The sequence below is a fragment of the Ammospiza caudacuta genome, chromosome 6 (assembly GCF_027887145.1).
Source record: "Ammospiza caudacuta isolate bAmmCau1 chromosome 6, bAmmCau1.pri, whole genome shotgun sequence".
Taxonomy (NCBI): Eukaryota; Metazoa; Chordata; class Aves; order Passeriformes; family Passerellidae; genus Ammospiza; species Ammospiza caudacuta.
Window position 1 is genome coordinate 63,671,827 of NC_080598.1, and position 22,858 is coordinate 63,694,684.

Genomic DNA, 22,858 nt, shown 5'->3' on the forward strand with positions numbered 1-22,858 from the left:
CAGGCTGCAGGGGAAGGTGGGGGTTTATTTTGGAGGCCGGGAAGGAAGTGCTGTGCTTCCCTTTCCGAGGGTGTTGCTGCTGGGGTTGGGCTCTTGGAGCTCAGTCCCAGCTCCAGCTGGTGCTGACAGCTCCAGCTCCCCCATCCCTGCTGCCTTCACCTGGGGCTCCTTGCCTGGGAGGGTGGCAGTGATTTCTGGTCACCCTTGCATGTGTGCAGCTCAATGGAATCCTGGAAGGGTTTGGCTTGGAAGAGAGCTCAGAGCCCACCCAGTTCCACCCTCATGTGCAGGGACACCTTCCACCATCCCAGGCTGATCCAAGCCCTGTCCAGCCTGGCCTTGGGCACTGCCAGGGATCCACGGGCAGCCACAGCTGCTCTGGGCACCTGTGCCAGGGCCTCAGGGAACAATTCCTTCCCAATATCCCATCCATTCCTGCCCTCTGGTAGTGGGAAGCCATTCCCTGTGTCCTGTCCCTCCCTCCCCTGTAAATAATCTCTCTCCATCTTTCTTGTGGCTTCCTCAGGCACTGCAAGGCCACAGTTAGATCAACTCACAGCTGCTTTTCTCCATGCTGAGCAATCCCAGCTTTTCCTCACACAGAACTGCTCCATCCCTCTGCTCCTCCTGCTCTGGGCTCCCTCCAGCAGCTCTGTGTCCATCACATTCAGCAGCTCAGAGGAGCTGCTGGATCCTCAAACACCTCTGAGATCTCTAACCTGTAGTAAATTTCTACATTCCAGGTCTGGGATCTCTAAGGTGAATTTGCAGTGCTTGGAGACTCACCTGAACTCTGATAAATGAATGATAAATTGATAATAGTTGATAATATGAATAAATTGATTAATATGGTAGGTAGATAAATATGAAGTAGCCAGTGCCTGGTGGTAGTAGATGGGAAGAGCTTGAGCTGAAATATTCAGCATTGCTGTGCAGCTGTAACCCCAACAAATCAGTTACTCATGAATTGGGACTCTGGTGAAGGTTTATAAACCTTTGATCAGGTTTAACCAGGCTGCTGGCATTCCCTGGCCTGCAGGGATTGCTCCAAGCAGTCCTGGATCCCTTGCAAAGCACCCAAGGCTCTGGTCAGGGTGTAAAACTCAGCTCCACAAAGCAGCTGCTAAACATTTGCCAGCCTCTTTTATATCTAACTACCCCGTGGGACAGGCACAGACCTTCCCCTTCCTGCTAGAACCAGCATCTCACTGTTAATTGAAAGTGTTAATTACTCTCAGGCCCAGAGTGTTGTTTTTGTGCCTTGGCCTGAATGGTTAATCAGCAGTGTAAACCTAAATCCCCTTCTGTTAGGCATAAATGTTACTCATTCCAAATGCCTTTGGTTTTTTCCTCCCCCTGATTTTTGGTGCCAACTCGTTCAGCTTTCAGTAGGGCAGAAGTTGGACTCCATCACCAGAGTCCATTGTAATGATTTCTTGGATTTTTTTCTGGGTAGACAAGGCTTGTGCAAGTTTGCATGCTTTTCTATATTTGGTTTTGTTTAATTTGATTGTACAAAGCTGTTGAAAAGTCCAGCTGAATGTTTCCACTTTCTGCAGAGCTGATTGTGCCATCAAGCCAGGAGTTCAGAGGGGAAATCCAGCTCCTGCTGGGTTTTCTCAGTAATCCCAAGCTCCAGATCCTGGTTTGAGATAGGGACAGACAAAAGTTCATTTGTCACCTTGTTCTCATCTCAGCTTAGTTCAGATGTGGCTCGTGGGGACAATCTTCACTCTCACAGGATCATGGAATATCCTGGGCTGGGAGGAACCACGAGGATCATCCAGTCCAACTCCTGTACAGGACACCAGGAACCCCAGCATGGTGTTGGTGCTGGATGGTGTTCCTTCAGTCCCTTTGGCATTGTGTCTGCTGGGACTTCACCTAATCCTGGAAATTCTCCAATCCTCTGGAATTGCTCCTGCCTTTCTGGCTGGTGCCCTGTGGTGCTGATGGATGGGGACAGGAGCTGTTGGAATAAATGTCAGCTGGTGGTTTGAATTTGGGTTAAACTGGTGTTTCATGGTGGAAGTCCAGGATCACAGAGGGATCTGGAGCTGAAAACTGAATTATTCTATTACTGAATATATTACTATATTATATATAACTCCATTCTCTTTTCTGTGTGGTGGAAGGACATGGCACGGTTATTTGTTGTCAGAATGCTCTGCAGGGCCAGATGTTGGTGAAAAATATTCCAGGTGTTAGGGAAAATATTGCACAGGGTTTATCTCTTGGAGTTATCACCATATTTTGCTTCCCCAAGTGCTTCCCAACCTGCAGGTGACCTCCAAGGACCCCATGGTTACATCCCTGCTGGAAGGAGATGTGGCTGTTGAGTTTTCTTGGTCATTTGTGAGGCAATTTTTCATTTCAGTAGGGAATTTTTAGGGTTTTTTTGTAGAAACTGAAGGTCCTGTTGAATTCTCCTTGCAAAACTCCTCCTGCTTCTGTTTTCCATGTGTGCCAAGGTGGTTGGGCTCACCTTGGGATAGCACAGGTGTCCTGGATGGTGGGGAGAACCCCAAGAATTGATAGTTAACCCCAAAAACTGTGCAAAATCCTTGCTGGGAGAAGTGTTGGGTCACTCATGACCCCTTGGCTTCGTGTTCCAGGTGGGATCACAGCCAGGCTGGTGATCCACACACACGCTGAGTCTCATCTTTATTTTATGCCTTGGATTCCTCCCTGCTTTTATATCCCATCAAAACACTATTGAATACAAGCAGTTCCTTGTATCCAGAAAGGGCTGTTGGGAGTTTTTTGGATCCATAGTTCCTTCTCAGGAAAGGAGAAAAAAAAACCCCAAAAACTTTAAAAACTCCTTTTGTCCTCGTTCTGGTGCCGCTTTTAACTGGGGGGAAAATGGCTTCTTTGTTGCAGATGTCAAGAAGGACTGGTCTGATCACGCTCTGTGGTGGGAAAAGAAGAAAACTTGGCTCCTTAAAACTCACTGGACGTTGGATAAATACGGGATCCAGGCGGATGCCAAGCTCCAGTTCACCCCTCAGCACAAACTGCTGCGCCTGCAGCTGCCCAACATGAAGTACGTCAAGGTCAAAGTCAACTTCTCTGACAGGGTCTTCAAGGCTGTTTCTGACATCTGCAAAACCTTCAGTAAGTGTTGAAAACCTCCCCCCTCTTGAGGAGTTTTCTGGTTGGTTTGGCTCCTGCCTTTGCTCTGGTGCTTGTCCTGTAAATTTGATAAATTTTTGGTGTTTTCTGGCTTTGGGCACTCAGGAGTTGCTTGGACATCAAACAGCCCAGGTGTCTTCTTTTTTTCCCTTCCAGATCTGCTGTTTTGTGTGTAAATACTTCAATAACAGGACCAATTGAGCCAAAAAGTGATTAAAAAATGCATTTTTTTGTGCTGAATTCTCTTCCATAGCAGAGCTGCCCTTGGGTTTGTCACAGGTGAGGTGGTACCAGCCCTGCTTGTTATTCAGACTGGTTGTGATTTTTTTTTCCCCCCCTGCAAATTTATGTGCTGGATGAAAAGCAAACCCTGAAATGGGAAATCTGCCAGCCCTGTGGGTTGTCTTCTAGTGGAAAATCATATTAGAGATTAAGTGGTGATGCTCCACTGTAAAAGTGTCTGGTGGAGGGAAGGAGCTGAGTCTTGCTGTCTCCTCTTCACCCTCATTTCCTGGTGGAGGAGAAGCCCATGAGAAAGGAGACATCATTCCCTACCAAGTATCATTTTTTTACCCATCTTCACCAATTCCTCATCCCAAAACCCAGTGTTTCTTCCTTCCCACCAACAAAAAACACAATGAGGAGATGGCAACTCCAGGAAGCACTCCATACTGGAATTCTCCCCTCCCAAAAGGGCCTGCAACCCATCCTCAGCTGTAGCAAATCTGTTCCTGCTCTCAGAAGGCAGCTGAGGTTACTCTTGGCTGACCCAGTTGTTTGGGGAGGCAGGAGGAGCTCATCCCTACGTGCAATGTCCAGCACATCCGTGGTTTGCTTGGTATTTTTAGCTGGTTACGGAGCTTTGCTGTTGCTTTCCTGTTTTGTTGTTTTTTGTTTTGTTTTTTTTTAATATAAATATTGGGCAATTTCTCCTTAAAATAGAAAAGGCTTAGCCAGCATTGTGTCTGGGTGGATTTTGCTTCCCCCACCCCCATGTCCCACATTTGGGCATTTGGGATGTCGTGCTAGACAGGGAGGTCCCAGGCTTGGACGCTGATGAATCTCTCCAGCAGTGACTCACGTCAGGAAATTCTGATATGCTTCATCACGAGACAGGAGATCTGTCACTGATGCTGTCAGAACTTTGTGTGGGTCTCAAGCAGCCTTTTCTTCCAACTTCAGAGCTTTTGGTGGATTTATGACCAAGCCAGCAGAATAATCCTGATATTTAAAGGTTTGGGAGGGGGGAAAAGCCTCTGGGATAGCAGAGGTTGGAGCTGTGAGCAGGCAGCAGGGACACATCCATCCAGGGTGGTGCTGACTTCCCTTCTGCAGCATCTGAAGTACTGAAATGAAGTTCCTGATTGTGGGGAAAGCAGGGCTTTTACTGGAAATTTCACTTTCCTTTGAGTGCCTCTCAGCAGCCTGAGCTGTCTGAGGACAGACACAAGCTGCAGTGATTAAGTTGTTTAGCCCTCCCAGTTGTGTTTATTGGGAGCCAGATGTTCAGCAGAGCTACTGGGAAGATGATACATGAGCTTGGCATCAGCCTGGGGGAAGAGGGACTGGGATGTGGGGGTGCAGAAGGGCTGGAGTTGGAGGGGCTGGGATGCTCTCCCCAGAACCAGAGAGTTATAAATACAAATTATGTAAAATACATTTTATGTAAGTGTTAAATTGCTCCTATAGATGTTGAAATACCACTATGTATAGATGTCATATATATATAAAAATATATTTTTTTTTAATATATAACATATATATATTATATATGTTATATATATCTAATATATTATATGTATTAAGTATATTTATATACTTAATACATATGTTATATATTAGTATAATATATACTTATTTATATACTTAATACATATATTATATACTTTATATATATATATATACCCATATATTATAAATATATATATATTTCATATTAGGATCAAAATCTTGGCTCTGAGGGTGCCCAGAGCAGCTGTGGCTGTCCCTGGATCCCTGGAAGTGTCCAAAGCCAGGCTGGACAGACCTTGGAGCACCCTGGGATAGTGGAAAGTGTCCCTGCCATGGGTTGGAATGGGATGATCTTTAAGTTTTTTTCCAACCCAAACTATTCTGTGATTTTGTGATTCTATGATTTTCCTTTTCTCCTCCCCATTTGTGTTTTCCTGCCCCATTTTATTTCATTACGTTTCCCTGCCCTCCTCAACATCCCTGCACAGAGCTCTCCATATTCCATCTTAATCAAGCTAATTGTCTCTCCAAGGAGAACTGAGCAGATATTTCAAGGTGGAAGGGAAGGTGATCCCAGCATAGTCCTTGTCTCTGAAATGCCTTGGTTTCTGAGCTCCAGGGAGGTCAGGACAGAGCTGTGCCTGGGGGTTGATCAGATTTTGGCTGTACCTGTTTGCTGTCAGTGCCCCTGGACCATTTAATGACACACCTCAGTAACTGCAGCACAAAGCATTACCAGTGAGTAACTGAAGTAATTCCTGATGTTCTCAGGCCTCTGGCTGGTTGTATTTATAAAATCCTCACTACACCAGCAGGAACACACATGGATGAATTATTTAAGGCTGTCTTTTGCTTCTGTTCCCTTTCAGTTGTTACCCAGAGGTGTGACCCTTGGAGAGTGGGGTTGATTTTTAAAGAGAAGTCTCTGTTCTTGTGCTGAGGGAGGTTATTCCAAAGGGCAGCTCCCCAGGGCTCCCAGGGAAGATGCTGGAGCCACTCACACATCCCTCACTTTCCTGGAGGTCGTGTGAAGCCGGAAAAAATCCCAATCTCAGTCCCAGTGCTGGATTGCAGCCCCTTGATTCCCACAGCAGCCACTCAGGAGGGTTGAAGGCAGGGATTGACCCTGGCAGGCACGAGGAGAGGAGCAGGCAGGGCATGGCATGGGCAGCCCTCATCCAAAGGGTGGCCTGGAACCCTGCCCAGGAGCAGCTGCTGGCAGGCAGCTCCAGCCTGAAGGGCCAGCTTTGATCTGCAATTAAAGACCAGAGAAAGAGAAAGTAAAACCTCAAATTTTTTTTTTTTCTTTTTTTTTTTCTTTTTTATTTTTTCCCTGAGCAGCAGGGATTTATGCTTCCTGCCTGGCTGGCAGTGGGACAGGGGGGTTGGGATGGGGTGATCCCTGCTCTCATCATCCCACTGGGAGATAATTCCACCCAGAAAACTGCCCATCAATTACCCAACTGCAGATTGGATGGGCTGTGATGCCTTGTGCAGGCTGCCCTAGAGCAGAGGCTGAATGGAGTTCCAGAATAAAGCAGGGATTTATTCAAAGCATCTCCTCCATGGATGCACCTTGGGCAGCACCAGAGCCCAGCCAGGGCTGCACCCAAGATGAACCAAAATGGCCCCAAAATGCACGGCCGGGCACGGGCTCTGTCCCTGGGATCAGTTCTGCTCCATTTGCACCTTGCAGTTCATTGTCCCATTCCAGCTTTAGCCCCTGCAGTCCCACCCTGCTTGTTTTTCTCTCTCCAGCCCACGGGGTTTGTGCTCCTGGGCTGAGATTTGGGTCATTTGTCCTTGGTGCCCAGCTGGAGCAGGAATTGTTTTGTCTCCCTGCTCTGTGCACAGAGCTCACCATCCCCTCATATGGAGATCAGACCCTCACACTAAAGCAGCACAGAATGTGAAAAACAGAAAAGCTGAACCTGAGGTATCAGCTGCACTCAGCATTTATTGGTGTGGGTGGGAATATCCTCATTGAAGGTGGGATTTGGGGAGGTAGGAGATGCTCACCCATCATCCAACGTAACAACAAATGGAAAAATAGTCTTTTCCTACAAAGGAATTCTCAGCTGTGAGGGCAGTGAGGGTGCCCAGAGCAGCTGTGGCTGCTCCTGGATCCCTGCAAGTGTCCAAGGACAGGGCTTGGAGCATCCTGGTGTAGTGGAAGATATCTTTGCCCATGGCAAGGAACTGGATGATCTTTAAGGTCCCTTCCAATCCATTCTGGGATTCTGGGATGGCTTCACTTCATTCCAGCCCAGTGGATGCCTTACAGCTGCTTCCTTCCAACATTGTGCCTGCATTTTTTCCATGTATCCCAGGAGCTCCAAGGGACTCCAGGCAGGCTCTGCTGCTGCTCTGTGGGCACGGGGGACAGGAAAAGCAAACAGCAAGATGAAGCAGTGAGAGGTTTTTCCCAGGGCTCAGCGTTTCCTGCCCCAGCAATGCTCCTTCTCCTGGGGACACAGCTGATGTTGGAGCTGCAGGGTGAGGGGAGATGCTGTGACAGCAGAAAACCTCCCATCCTTCTCCTCTTCCCCTGACTTTGAAGATTTGGGACCTCTGCTGCCCTCCAGCCTGAGAAGAGGAGCAGGGAAAATTCTGGTTGATGTTCATGGGAGCACAGAGAGAGCAACTCAGTGCCAGGGCTGGGAGGAGGAAGCTCTGGGAGAAAACAGTCCAAAATTCATGAGCAATCCCTCCCTACCCACCCTGAGGCTGTGTAGGATGGAGAAATCCCCTTCAGGCTCTTTTATTTCCCCAGAGTCTGGTGGAGCTCACACCCAGCTCCTGCTTCATAATCCCTGTGAATTAGTCACCTGTTTTGGAAAACTGAGTCTGGGGAGCATCCTGTGCCCAGCTGGGGCATTTCCATGCCCACATTCCATCTTCCCTTCTTGCACAGGATGAGGGTGGTGTGATCCTGAGGAGCTGGTGGAGCTGGGGGTGCAGAGAGTCCCATGAGGGTGCAGAGCTCCTTCCCATCACCCCAAAAATAAGGAGGTTCCCGAGACTGAGCGAGCGGTGGGAAGGTGGCAGCCAGCCTTGCCTGCCTCAGCCTCCAGCCACCAAATGCAACCTGAGCCGAGGTGGTAGTGGCATTTGGGAGTGGCAGGGTGCCAGCCCAGCCCAGCCTAGCCCAGGGAAGGTGACACCATCCCAGTGCCAAATGTGACCTTACCTTTTTTTTTCCCCTCTCCAAACGCTCCCCACTCCAGAACAGAACGTCCTCTGACTCCTGAAGTATTTACAATATTTCCACGCCCTCAGCTGCCAAAAAGACTTCTATAAAAAGCCACTGTTTGTTGTTTTTTGGGGGGTTTTTTGTTGTTTTTTGGGGTTTTTTTGCAAAACTGAAACCCTTTGGTAGATGAAGTGCAGCATTCCCAGGGCTCTGTGACAGCCATGTGGAGCTCCATCCCTGCCCAGTTGCTTTCCAGGAGGCAAAGCTGCCTGGAGTTTGTGGAATCACAGAATGTCCTGATTGGAAGGGACCCACAAGGATCATCAAGTCCAATCCAATCAAGCCCATCATCCTGGCCCTGCACAGGACAGGAATCCCACCATCCCTGGCCACTGCAAACCTCTTTTCTTCCTTCACACCCTGCTGGTAAATAAAGGAGCATTTTCCCTAAAACCATGGAGTCCTGGTAGATGCACATGAGCAGCTCAGGGGGAATTTGGGGAGCAACAGCAGCATTCGGGAGGAATTTCTTCATGGAAAGGGTGGTCAGGCCTTGGAAGGGGCTGCCCAGGGAGGTTTGGATTCCCCATCCCTGGAGGTGTCCAGGGAAGGACTGGATGTGGCACTCAGTGCTCTGGGCTGGGTGACAAGGTGGGGATGATTCACAGGTTGGATTTGATGATCCTGGATGTCTTTTCCAACCTCAGTGACTCTGGGATGTGGGGATGCAGGCTGTGGGTGCTCAGCAGCATCAGGAGGATGCTCAGGGATGACGTTCATGGTGAAACCCCGAGCACGGATCTGCTGCCTTTCCCTGCCACGAGCACAGAGCTTTGGCAGTGGCACAGCTATTTCTAAATATGTCCGGGGAATGGGTGTGGAAGGAAATCTTCCCATTTCCAGACCTGGCCAAACTGCAACGTCCTCAGCTTTTTCAACTGCAGAGCCCGAGTGTTCGCTGCCAGCTGCGGCGTTTTCCCCTTTTATTGCCTGCCCGTGCTCAGCTGTCAGAGCAGCCCCAGGAACTGGGGTCAGGGAAATAACCAGATTTAATTACACAGTGTCTGAGATGGACAAAAAAAATCCTTTCCTCTCTCCTCCCCTGTCCCCACCCCATGGTGTTCTGCGTGTGGAGGAGCAGCAGGTTTTATGTCACCGTGTGAGTCAGTGAATTTTTTCATCCTTACTCTGCTGTTGACTGGGACCCTTTAAATAGAATTCCATCCTGAAGACATTAGGGGCATGCTGGCCAAGCCTTCCTTGGAATTAGCTGGATTGCTCTTTATGGGCTGAAGCAGAGGGAAGGGTGTGAGTGGATTGTTTTTCTCTTGTTTGTGGAATTCAATTAATGGAGTTTAATTGGACTGGAGCTGCAGTTCAGCCACTTCAGGGGCAAGGCTGTAGTGCTGCCCATGCTCCAGGAGGCATCCAGATAATGGGAGCCTGGGGATTTCATCCCACTTACAGAAAAAAACATCCAAACATTCAAGTGTTTGTTGACTCTGCCTCTCCAATGGCTCTTTTTATTGGCCTTGCAGTAATGCTTGGCTCCATCACCACTGCCTGCGTCCTCCTCCTCCTCCTTTTCCTTCTCCTCCTGGGTCTCTCTGGGCTGGTGGTGCCCGATTTCAGCTCTGGGAACCACTGGCACAAACATTCACACCCCTCCAAACCCCAGTGACCCCATTTTTGGGTGGTTTTGCACATCATTGCTCCCCTGGCAAATCCATAAGTCAACAGGCACTTGGATTTTCCACCCACAATTTGGGAAGGCTCCAGCAAAACCTCTGCCAGGGTCAGCCCCAGCTGATTCCACACCCATAGCACTGCTTGGGCATCTCCAGAGGCTTTGTGGGATGTCCTGAGAGAGCTGCAGGGCCCCAGGCAATGAGTGGAGAGCTTGGCTTTTGCCCAGATAAATATTTAAGTTCCTGGGCATCTGAAGAACCCATAATAAAATGTACTGAATGTACAAACCCAGTAAACTGTGCTGGGGAGGTGAGGACCTGCTCCATCAGATACTGCCCAGTGCCCAACACAGCCACAGCCTTATCTCCAGACACTCCTCAGGTTATGTAAGTTCCTTTTTTAAGTTTCTTTTTTGGTTTTTTTGTTTTTTTTTTTTTTGTTCCTCTAGTTTTGCAGAACTTTATCTCAAGAGAATTTATGTTGCAGATAAGTCAGAGGCTTCGTTCTGTAAACTTACACTGTGAAAAATCATCCACAGAATTCACTCATTCCAAGAAAAAAAAAACCACCCTTATTTTTGGTTTTAAGTCTGAAATGGAAGAAAAAATTAGGTTTGAGGTCTCATTTTTCTAAGATTTGTCAGAGTGGTGCACAAAGTCTGTAATTTTAATGAGTCACTGGTTGGAGGGAGCAGTGATGGGGAGTGCAGAGCAATCCCACTTCCCAGAGATATCCCACTTCAAAACACATTTCCTGAAGGAGGGTGGCTGGATCACCATTAAAGAGAGGATTTCCCCTCAGTGCTGTCTGTGTTACAAGTAAATTTATGGAGTTTTTATGTTCAGGAATTAAGGAGGTAAAGGAGCCTTTAGGGGAGCCAGAAATGGGGAAGGAAATTGGACGCCGGAAGCTTCTTTGCAACATTAATTTTCTTTCTACATCAAAAATTTCTTTGTGTCTCAGATTATTATCTGTATTTATGAGAACTGAATACTGCAAATAGTGTGATTTCCCATCATTTCAGTTTTTGGGGACATCCATCCATACTCAGCCCTTCCAGTCAATGATGTCATGTTCTAGATGTGGGTGATGTAAGAAAACCATAAATCTGATTTCTTGTGGGAATGGGAGCCCCTGGATCCCTGGAAGTGTCCAGGACCGGGGCATGGAGCAGTCTGGGACAGTGGAAGGTGTCCCTGCTCGTGGCAGGGGTGGAATGAGATGAGCTTTAAGGTCCCTTCCAACCCAAACCCTTCTGAGATCCCCATCACAACACACCTTGGTGGATAAATATGCAACAGCTGCAAGGTTTACTTGGTGGATTTAGTGCACAAGAGGATAAATTGGGAATTTTGCACCCTTGTAAGGAAGATTTTTTTTTTTTTAAGTCAGTTTGCAGGGTGCAGACGGTGCTTTGTGAAGGAAGAGGGTTTAATCCCAGCTCTGGAGTTTGTCACAATGTTTTAAAACAGTTGGGCTGGGTGAGCTGTGCAGGGGCTGTATGAGAAATGAGGGATTACACTGGAAAAAAAGGCCAAGGATTTCCCTTCAGCTACACACAGCAGGCACAGGCAGCATCTTGCAGGCAAATGGAAGAGAAGATGCTGCAGAAAGCAAAATAGCTTCATCCCAGAGTTGGAAAAATTTCTCTTGGAGATTCAAAGCTGCCTTTCTGATCATATTTTGAGCACCAAAACTCTTCCTTCCAGGCTCAGGCCTTTCTGTCTCCTTCCCATAGAATCCCAGAATGGTTTGGGTTGGAAGGGATCTCAAAGCCCATCCCTGTCATGGTAGGGACACCTTCCATCATCCCAGGCTGCTCCCAACCCTGTCCAGCCTGGGCTTGGGCACTGCCAGGGGTCCAGGGGCAGCCACAGCTGCTCTGGGCACCCTGTGCCAGGGCCTGCCCACCCTCCCAGCCAGGAATTCCTTCCCAAGATCCCTAAACCTCCAGTTTGAAGCCATTCCCTGCCTGTCTTGATGGGTTTGTAAAATCCTGGAGGCTGTGGATGGAGGCAGTAGGGAGGAATTTGCTGCTCATCCATGGGATCCCTGCTCATCCATTGGAAAGATCCCTGTGCATCCATGGGATCCCTGTGCATCCATGGGATCCCTGTGCATCCATGGGATCCCTGCTCATCCATGGGATCCCTGCTCATCCATAGGATCTCTGCTCATCCATGGGATCCCTGCTCATCCATGGGATCCCTGCTCATCCATTGGAAAGATCCCTGTGCATCCATGGGATCCCTGCTCATCCATAGGATCCCTGCTCATCCATGGGATCCCTGTGCATCCATGGGAAAGATCCCTGCTCATCCATAGGATCCCTGCTCATCCATGGGATCCCTGTGCATCCATGGGAAAGATCCCTGCTCATCCATGGGATCCCTGTGCATCCATGGGATCCCTGCTCATCCATGGGAAAGATCCCTGCTCATCCATGGGATCCCTGCTCATCCATAGGATCCCTGCTCATCCATGGGATCCCTGCTGGCATCCCCAGGCTGTGCTGCCTGCTCCACCCCCTGCAGCCATGTGCTGCTTCCAAGCAGCTGCCCAAAACTTGCCCTGGATCCTTTCTATCCCGCTGGGAGCATCAGGAATGACCGAGGGGCTATAAAAAGTCTCTTTGCTATCAGATGGTCAAGCCCTGGGATGATTCCAGGATTGCTTCCAGAGTCCCAGCCTGGCCCAGAGCCTCCTCCTGGCCTCCCTGAGTGCTTCCAGCTGAGAGAGTTGCTAATGCACCATAAATAAACCTCAGAGCCTCAACCTTGCTCCAAAATACCAGGGGAACTCCTCCATTTAGGCTGTGCTGCTGCCTCTTGTCCCCTGCATGTGACCCTGGTTGTCCCAGCAGATTCCTGCTCCATGAGGTAAGCTGGCTGGGATAAATGGCAATGCATGGAGCTGCCTGCCCTCAGCCTCGGGGTATTTGTTGCTAGAAATGGACAAAAAAGTTGGGCGGGGAAACTAGAGGGTTGGGTGGTGGGGTTTAGTGAGATGATTTGTGTGGTAATAAATCAGGGTTAAATTAAAGCTGAAAATAAAAGTTGTATATATAAAAATGAATACTATAACTATAACTATATATATAAAAATGTGATATATATATTATATTATATATTATATATCATATATCATATATTATATATAATATTATATATTATATATATAATATAATATATTATATATATTATAATATATGCTATATAATATATATTGTTATATATTATATATTATATATACTATATATACTATTATATATACTATATATACTATATACAGTGTATATATAGTATATATTATATACTATATATACACCATATATAGTATATATTATATACTATATATAATATATAGTATATATACTATATATACTATATATTATATATAATATTTATATTTATATCAATATTATATTTTAACGATTTATTTAAATAATTTTCTGTCAATATAAATAAATAATATAGGAATAAATATCTCTAAATACAGAAATAAAACTAAATTATAAGTTTAAAAAGTTTGTCTATAAAATATAAATATATAAAAATCTATATATTTTTTAGAGATCTAAAATCCATATAGATATCTAAATCTATATATTTTTAGCCTGGAAGTGTTCAAGGGCAGATTGGACAAGACTTGGAGCAAACTGGGATATTGGAAGTTGTCCCTGCCCATGGCAGGGGGTAGAACAAGGTGGACTTTAAGGTTCCATCCAACCCAGACTATTCTGGGATTCAATGATATGATTGAAACAAATAAATATAAATATATAAATAAAGCTGAAAATAAATGGTGATTTCTAAATAAATAAATAAAAATACACAAATATATATTTTTATATATAGATATAATGTGTAAGTAACACAAGAATATAAATAAAAATAAAAAATCAAAGCAAGATAATGGAATGGGACACCTACAGTAGAAAAAACAGTTAAATCCAGAAGTGTGCAGCCTCTGCATTCAGGAATGCCAGGTTTAGTGAGATCCTACCTGAAAATCACCTGGATGGGGAAAGTTCCCAGTGTGGCATTTCCCAGCCTGTTTGCAGGAAGGGCTGATGCTGGTGAGGATGGGCATTGTGGGGCTGTGTCACGTGCTGGGGACCAAATTCCAGTGTTAATTATAATCCTGTGTTAATTATAATCCATTCCAAAGGGAAGGCTCTGCAGCTGAGCATTTTGGGGTGATAGATGCGAAAAACAGAGCAGGAAACAGCACAGGAGCTTCAGCATGGACAGACAGCTGCACAGGAGACTCCAGAGCTCCTTCCAGGCTCAGGCATGTCCAGAATCCCCAGCAGAGAACCACAGGATGGTTTGGATTGGAAAGGACCTTAAATCCCATCCCATTCCACCCCTGCCACGGCAAGGACACCTCCCACCATCCCACATTGCTCCAAACCCCATCCAACCTGGCCTTGGGCACTGCCAGAGATCCCAGGCAGGAAAATGGGAGAGGTTTGCTGTGAAAAGGAAACAATTTGACCAAAATCTCTTTAAAAAGTGGGTAAATTATAGGCTTTAGACTTTCCAGTCTGATGTGTAAATAAATGGCTTAACTCTTGGATTGCTCCTGTGGAAGTTAGAGGGTCTGGCCTGTTACCTACATGGCTAAGTAGGAATTCGTGTGCTGATTTCTATTTCGATTTCTTTTTTCTATTTCTATAATTTTAATTTCCATTTCTTTATATTATTTCTATGTTATTGTGTACTATTATAATACTATATATTATTTCTAATTTTATATTAATGTGGAGGTGATTATTTTTTATTATTTATATTTAATGTATGGAGGTGTTACTAGGCTCTGTCACAGTGCTCACATTTACATATGAGTGACTACACCTGGGAAATTCCACATTTTATCCAAATGTTATGTTACCTTTCCAGCCAAGGACAATACTTTTTTCCAACAGGCTTGCAGGGAAAATTATCTCAACTTGATTTTAACCATTACAGAGCAGGAAATTCATCCTGGGGAGATACTGGGCATTGCTGGATATTGTTCCTAATGGAAAGATATTCTTCTTTTTCCTCTTTTTCTCTTTTTTTTCTTCTTTTTTTTTTTTCCTTCTTTTTTTCTCTTTTTATTTCCTTTTTTTTTTTCTCTCTCTCTCTCTTTTCCCCTTTTTTCCCCTTTTTTCTCTTTTTTTCTCTTTTTTTTCCTCTTTTTTTCTCTTTTTTTTCCCTCTTTTTTCCTCTTTTTCTTCCTCTTTTTTTTTCCTCTTTTTTTCTCTTTTTTCCCTCTTTTTTTCCTCTTTTTTTCCTCTTTTTTTCCTCTTTTTTTTTCCTCTTTTTTTTTCCTCTTTTTTTTCCTCTTTTTTTTCCTCCTTTTTTTTCCTCTTTTTTTCCTCTTTTTTTCTCTTTTTTCCTCTTTTTTTCCTCTTTTTTTCCTCTTTTTTTCCTCTTTTTTTCCTCTTTTTTTCCTCTTTTTTTCTCTTTTTTTCTCTTTTTTCCTCTTTTTTCCTCTTTTTTCCTCTTTTTTCCTCTTTTTTTCCTCTTTTTTTCCTCTTTTTTTCCTCTTTTTCTCCTTTTCCTCTTCTTTTCCTCTTCTTTTCCTCTTCTTTTCCTCTTTTTTCCTCTTTTTTTCCTCCTTTTTCCTCTTCTCTTCTCTTCTCTTCTCTTCTCTTCTCTTCTCTTCTCTTCTCTTCTCTTCTCTTCTCTTCTCTTCTGCATTTTTCTCTTTTTTTCCCTTTTTTTCTCCCTTTTTCCTCCCTTTTCCTACCTTTTTCCCCTTTTTCCTCCTTTTTTCCCATCCTGCCATTATAAAAGTTGTCCATTTTCCCCTCCAGACATCAGGCATCCAGAAGAGCTCTCCCTTTTGAGGAAACCCAGAGATCCATCAAAGAAAAAAAAGAAGAAATTGGACGATCAATGTGAAGACGACACCTTCGAGCTGGAGGGGCCTCTGATCACGCCAGGGTCGGGTGAGCTGGCAGAAAAAATGGGATCAGGGTTAAAAACTGGCACAGCAACGTGGGGCTGATGGAATTTCTGAGGGTCTGTGCAAGAAGCAGACCCCAGGTCCATGGCACAGGTCCTGGCAGGCTGCAGCACTCGCTGGCACGGATGCATGTCTGGGGCTGGAGCTGGCACGCATTTCTGGGAGCAGAGCAACCCCCAGGCTTCACAGAGCAGCCCAGAGCCCAAGTGTGGCCACTTGAGCACCCAGATGGTGTTGCTGAGAGCTTTTCTTAGCCTGTTAAGAAAGGAGTTAAATGGAAAATCGTTGCTAATGTCTACATTCCTGGCGTGGTTTAGGCTGTGCCACCGTTGTGCTCTGTATTCACAGCCCAGCAAGGGCAGGGTTTTATTAATTGCTTTAGTGTTGCTTTACATGAACTGTGTAGCTGTGGATTGTGATGCTAAAAAAATCCTTTTATTGCTGGGGGCTGGTTGGCCAGTGTGGATTCCAGATCCAGAGCAGGATTGGGAAGGGAATTTCTGCTGGAGTGACATCCCTGATGGAGTTGCCACAGGCAGCAAATTGATGCAGGTGTTTGCAAGCAGAGGGGTTTTTCAGCTTTTTTCCATGGCTGCTGGAATTCTAGTGTCTGAAGGCAAATGGCAGGAGTTTAAACCATGATTTTGGCCAAGTGGGAGCACTTTATCCCAAATGGATTTGTGGAGAAAGCCACGGTGGTGAGCAGGAGAGACGTGTCTGGCTGCCAAAGCTCTTGGGTTTTAATCCAGCAATCCAAGGGCAGCAGGGCAGCTTTAATTAAAAAAACTACCTTGGAATTGTAAAGTTGTGTTAATTGATGTTGAATCAGCTGCAGGGAAGGTCATGGAGTGTGGTTAATGCCAGTGGTGGCACAGGGCTTGCAGAAAGGAAGGTTTTGGCTGTGTGGGCTGAAGTGCACCATGGGTTTGGAACAAGGAAAAATAATCCTCCTTCTGCTCTGATCCCACTCTTTCTCCTCTCTTAAAATTAAAAATGCTTCTGGCCTTGTCCTCTTCCACTCCTGGCACAGAGAATTTGGGCAAGGCTCCAGTCAATTTTCATTTACATTTGGCATTTTCATCTTGAAAGTCCATTCTAAGCCTTTCCAACAGGCAGTGTTCACAGAGAGCATCTCTGTCAGATTAATAGGAAAGACTTGGCCTTCTTTGGGGGAAATATATGCAGAAGCTGGGCTTTATTTTAATTATTTATGGCTCTTCCAGTGAGTCACTTGGCTGGTTTTGCTCTCCTTGTGAATGAAATCACTCACAGCAGGTTGAATTCCTGCCTGTTCAGGTGCCATTCGATAAAAGCCGTGGGTTTCATCTGAATAAATCATTGCTAGTGTTGTTCCAACATCAGTTTGTGTGCTGAAAGCTTCTGGAAAAATAATTAATAATTCAGGAGGTGCTGATTTCAATGTCTTGGCAGTGTTCTGTCACTGAGTACCCCAAACCTGGCAGTGAAACCATTTAAATCCTAGTGAGCAGAGTTGTCAATACACCCACAGGATGTGTTGCCCAACACTTTCCATTAGAAGACCTGTAGTCACTTGTTTATATAAATTAGCCAAATTTGTAGCTATTTCTGTTGGAACTTTCCATGACACTGCCTGCCTGGGGCAAATTTTTTAAGGGGAGCTTCTTCTGAGATGTTTTAGGTGTTTGGAGAAAGAGATGAGGAGAAAAGTGCAGGGGAAGCTTTGCTCTGATGGAGCAGACACTCAGTCAGGAGTGTGGGGGATATTCATGGAAAAAAACTTCCCCAAAATTTGGGGCAAAAAGTGGGATTTCCTCTTGTTGTTCCAGTTGATGCTCAGCCTTATGTGCTTGAGCCATGTGAAGGCTGAGGCAGTGAGGGTGGATGGAGAGGAGGGAAGAGCTGTTTTGGGAAGTGGTTTATGGGGGTTTATGGCTGGTTTTTGTTGGAGTTCTCTGCTCCAGTGCTGTAACAATCCATGGGGAGAGCACCTCCCTGCTGCTTTTGTAATCACAGAATCACAGGATAGCTCAAGTTGGAAGGGATCCTCAGGATTGTGGAGTCTCAGCTCCCAAAGTGCCTGTACCTTGTCTAAAAACCTGGAAATCATCCCTGGCCTTTTCCTTGCAATGAAGGTGGATTTTTCAATCCTTTGACCATCCCTGCTGCTTTTTTGTTCCTGCCTGGTTTGCTGGCTCTGTCTTGGTGACAGGTCCCCATGGTGCTTACAGGTCCCCAAATGATTCATCCAGACTGGGATGCCAGCAAAACGAGCAGGAGCATTAAAAGCATTCTTGTTTGGTGCTTTTCACTTACATTTTCCACCCTGGCAGGCAGTTTAGAATCAGGTTTGTAATTATTTGTGGAGTTTCCTAGCCATGATTTTGGATGTCAGTGACATTGGTGCTGCTGATTCCCACCGTTCTTCCTGGTCCTTGAGATGCCCGTTGTGAGAATTGGGGGTTCAGAAAGGTTTTTCCATTGGTTTGGTCTTGGACTTTTCCAGTTCAGCTCAGTTTTCTGTCATTCCTTGGCCATGAGGGTGTGGGAATGGTTTGGAGCAAGGAGCTGGAGCCAAGGTGGTGGCTCAGGGCAGCAGCAGGAGGTGGCACAAAAGGTTTTGTTTGTGACATTTCAACTCTGTCACCATCTTCAACAACCTCAGCAGAGCTCTGGGAGGGAGAGCTTGGGTGCACTGAATTGCAGGCTCATGATTTAGGAAGGACACAGCCCTTTCCCAAAAATCCAGTGTGGTGTTGGACCTGCTGGTTCTGGTGGGCAGATTTGGGCCCAGCAGGTGATGCTGTGTGAGCTCCTGGCCTGATGTGTGCACACAGGGGAATTCCTGGCATTAGGAGATGGTGGTTGATCCTCCCTTATTTTGAAAATCTGGATTTTATATAAAAATTCAGTGTCCCTGTGAGGTGAAGAGGGGCTGTTTGATTGGATGGTTTGGGATGGAAGGGACTTGAAGCACTTCTCATTGCACCCCCTGCAAGGGCAGGGACACCTTCCAGGTTGTCCAAGCCCCATCCAAACTCTCCTGGAACACTTCCAGGGATGGGGTAGCCACAACCTCTCTGTTAAGCTCTCAGCTATTTTAAGCTATGAGATACCAAGCTGGATTTGGGGTTTTTTTCTCTTCAAATTAATAATTTTTAAATGTTTGGATGTTTTTTTGTCTTACTTTTGAGTCGGTACGAGCTGTGAAGCTTCAAAAGGCCTGGGAGTAACATTTGCTTTGGGATCAGTCTGGCACCACATTGCACCACTCAGCACATTAATCCTGAACTTGTGTGGCCACCTCAGCGAGCTTTTCCATCCAGGAATGCCACATTTCCATGCCCAGCTGTCCTGGGGACATCACTTCAGTTGCTTTGCTGCCACCAGCGCTGCTGCAAACGCTCCATTAGGGTGGTGCAACCTCACCTGTGCTGTTCTGCCCTCTTCCAAAAATGCCCATTTTTGGCTTCTGTCCTTCTCCTGCTCTCCGGGTGACTTTCTCTCTCCTTCTCACTTCCCTCCTTTCTTTCCCTCTCTATAGGCACCGATATTCTTTACATCGGCCCCGTCAAAGGTGAGCTCCACCTCAATAGGACTTTTGCCCTCTGCCTCTGGTCTCTTTGGCTGCACCCTTAGTTTATTTTCCTGCTCCTCTAAAACTTTTGACTTCCAAAATCTTTAAGCAACAGGTAATACCGGTAAGTCGGGGGCCACTCACGTCCCAGATGCCACAGAAACACAGGGGGCAGGAGCTTCCCGGTGTGGGAGACCTGAGTCTTTTCCCATCCTTTGGGCTGGAAGTTTTCCATCAGTTTTGCTCTTGGAGAAGAGCCAAGAGAGAGGAGAGGGACAGGGAGAGCAAGCAGCGCAGCGTTTTCCCGTTGAGAAAAGATGAGAAGGGAAAGTTTTCCATGCGCCGGCTCCGGGTTTGCGCGGAGCCGGCGTGGCCGGGAGCAGGCAGGGCTTGGCCCGAGGCTAATTCCCGGCTTTTATTCCCCTCGCTGGTAGGAAATATCTATTCAAGCCCAGGACTCTATAGCAAAACGATGACGCCGACCTACGACGCCCACGACGGCAGCCCCCTGTCCCCCACGTCCGCCTGGTTCGGCGACAGCGCCCTGTCCGAGGGCAACCCGGGAATCCTGGCCGTGAGCCAGCCCGTCACCTCCCCGGAGTCCTTAGCCAAAATGTACAAGCCCCAGACGCTGCTCGATAAGGCCAAAATCAACCAAGGGTGAGTGCAGGAGATGAGGATTTGGGGGTTTTTGGTTTTTTGGATGATTTTTTAATGGTGTTCTCAAGAGCGTCATGGTGACTCGGCCGGAGCGTTATCCCGTGTGCGTTATCCCGTGTGCGTTATCCCGTGTTGGCAATCCACAGGTGGCTGGACTCGTCCCGATCCCTCATGGAGCAGGAGGTGAAGGAAAACGAGGCTTTGCTACTCCGGTTCAAGTACTACAGCTTTTTTGACCTGAATCCAAAGGTACAGAGCTCCTTGTTCCGCTCCCATTTTGAAATTTCCATCCTTTGGAGTGAAGGGTGCCTGATCTCTAACGTGCTCTTGTGTTGGTAAATCTCCCAGAGACCGTGGAAGTCTGAAAATTGGTTGTGCAGGCATCAAACCCAGGATTTGTGCTCCATTATACCAGGGGATTTGGGTGTTGCTAGAGGTGCTTCAAGAGTTCTTAAAGCCTTCTAAAGAGTTCTTAAAGTTCTTCTTGTCAGTGGCAGAGGATTTTCAGTCTCAGATCACTGTGTTGACATGAGATGAGAGATCATAGAATTCCAGAATAGTTTGGGTTGTAATTGGCCTTAAAGATCATCTCATTCCACCCCCCTGCCATGGGGAGGGACAGCTTCCAGTGGATGGGGTGGTTTGTGTCGGGCTGGGCTCCTGGTTTTCCGAGCATTCCGCGTTTCTGTGCCGCAGTACGACGCGATCAGGATCAACCAGCTGTACGAGCAGTCCAAGTGGGCCATCCTGCTGGAGGAGATCGAGTGCACGGAGGAGGAGATGATGATGTTTGCAGCACTGCAGGTGAGACACGGCCCCAGATGCCCCTGGATTGGGTTAGGCTTGGTTTTGTTCTCAGACTTCTCTGCTCATTAATCTGATAAATGAAATTATGGAATCCCAAAGTGGTTTGGGTTGGAAGGGACCACAAAGCTCATCCAGTTCCAGCTCTCTTCCACTATCCCAGGGTGCTCCAATCTGGGCTTGGACACTTCCAATGATGGGACAGCCACAACTTCTCTGAGCAACCTGTGCCAGGGTCTCACCACCCTCACAGCCAAGAATTCCTATCCAGCATCCCATCTAAACCATCCCTTCTTCCATTTAAATTCACATTTTAAGCCTCGCCTTGTCTCTGATGGGAGCTTGGCCTTCTCATGCTGGTAGGAGTTGGGTTATTTCCCATCTCCAGGTCCTCACTTGAGTTTATGAGATAATTTAAATACTTGCCACTGATTATCCCTCATGAAAAAGAACTTGACCTGCTTTTACCAAACATGTTTATATCTATCTTAACTTCTAGTTTTGTCCTTCTTAACCCATCCCATATGAACACGAGGTCACTGAACTGTGCCTTTCTGGCTCTCTGCCCCCAAACCAGCTGGGGATAATCTGTGGCTTTCCCAGAACTATTTATTTATCTGGTTTATGAAATGCTCTGTGTGATTTGGCATAAATGCTCCACCTGCTCTTGAGTTCATGAGAGGGATGGCAGGCCTTTGTTCCGTGTGGTCTGGCACACCTTGGAGCTGTAGGAAGCAGAAATGTCCCCCTCAGGAGCAGGGCTGCCTGCTCCAAGGGCCCCTCCCAGGAAAAAAAGAGAGAAAAGCAGAAATATAATATTTACATCCAAGTGCTCCAGCATGGGTTGGGCACGGTTCTTCCTGTGAGGTTTTATGGATGTTTTGGTTTTCTGGGGTGAAAACAGATGCAAAGACAAAGAATCCTACAGCGGTTTGGGTTGGAATGGGCTTTAAAGGTCATCTTGTTCCACCTCCTGCCTTGGGCAGGGACACTTCCACTATCCCAGGTTGTTCCAGCCCCGTCCAACTTGGCCTTGGACACTGCCAGGGATGGGGAATCTTACAAATATCCATAAACAGCTGGTGGGAGGCAGGAAGGGGGGTGGACAGAGGTGCCCAGTGGCAGGAGCAGAGGCCATGGACACAGCCTGGAACATGGGAGGGTTCCTCTGCACATCAGGAAGCATCTTCATACCAGGAGAGTGACTGAGCACTGGCACAGTTTGCCCAGAGAGGCTGTGGATTGTCCATCTCTGGAGTTCCTCCAAAGCCAGGTGGGTTTGGTCCTGGACAGCAGCTCCAGGTGGCCCTGCTGGAGCAGGGAGTGGCACCAGGTGACCTCCAGAGGTCCCTTCCAACCGCAGCCTGGTGGAGAGAGCAGCTCTGCCCTGTGGGGTCCAGAGATCTCCCTCAGGATGTGTCTGGAGTCTCCTTGGAGGGGAACCATCCAGGATGGTCCCTCCTGACCCAGCAAACCCCCCCAGCATTTGCTGGCCTCTGCTCCTGGTGTCCCACTCTGCTTCCCAAGCATGGTGGCTATGTCACCATGGTCCCGTGGGATCCTGGGGTCACAGGAGCACCCAGGGGTGACCCTGGCCTTGCCTTGCAGTACCACATCAACAAGCTATCCATCATGTCCTCGGAAAACCACCTGAACCACAGTGACAAGGACGTGGACGAGGTGGACGCTGCGCTCTCGGACCTGGAAATCACCTTGGAAGGTGGCAAGACGTCAACAATCCTGGTAAGGGCGATTTTCCAGGCATCCAACCTCATTTATTTCCTATTTTTCTTTTAATTCTGATGAGAAAGTTGCCCACACCCCAGTAATATTTTCTTTAAAACACAGGGATTTTAGATACCAAGGGATAGTTCTGGAATGAGGGAACCCTGGGCAGCATCTGCAAAAGTCTTGGAGGAACCAGGATTTTACTGATCCCCCCCTGCACCAAGCCTCCCTCCTGATGAAATAATGGAAAACTAAATGGAAATTAAGTTGGTTTTTTTATCCTCACCACTGACTTTCCCAAATAACTGAGTTTTCCACGTTGAGGTTCCTCTTCCACTGTTTCTAATTCACGTTTTACAGCACCTAAAGCAGCTGCTGGATTTTCAGAACTAATTTCGGCTTAT

At 46.7% G+C, this 22,858-nt stretch overlaps 1 protein-coding gene across 5 annotated transcripts in view; it reads left to right on the forward strand.

Moving 5' to 3' along the window:
- The window catches only part of FERMT2 (FERM domain containing kindlin 2), a 52,532-nt gene that overhangs the window by 17,878 nt on the left and 11,796 nt on the right, over positions 1 to 22,858 (forward strand). For 3 of the 5 annotated variants that reach the window (XM_058806672.1, XM_058806671.1, XM_058806673.1), the window contains 7 exons: positions 2,884 to 3,117; positions 15,555 to 15,689; positions 19,230 to 19,262; positions 19,697 to 19,922; positions 20,069 to 20,171; positions 20,619 to 20,726; positions 22,335 to 22,469. In XM_058806672.1, coding sequence (XP_058662655.1) covers positions 2,884 to 3,117; positions 15,555 to 15,689; positions 19,230 to 19,262; positions 19,697 to 19,922; positions 20,069 to 20,171; positions 20,619 to 20,726; positions 22,335 to 22,469 — 974 coding nt within the window. The remainder of the gene's footprint in view (positions 1 to 2,883; positions 3,118 to 15,554; positions 15,690 to 19,229; positions 19,263 to 19,696; positions 19,923 to 20,068; positions 20,172 to 20,618; positions 20,727 to 22,334; positions 22,470 to 22,858) is intronic. The other 2 variants (XM_058806674.1, XM_058806675.1) reach the window with 1 other exon arrangement.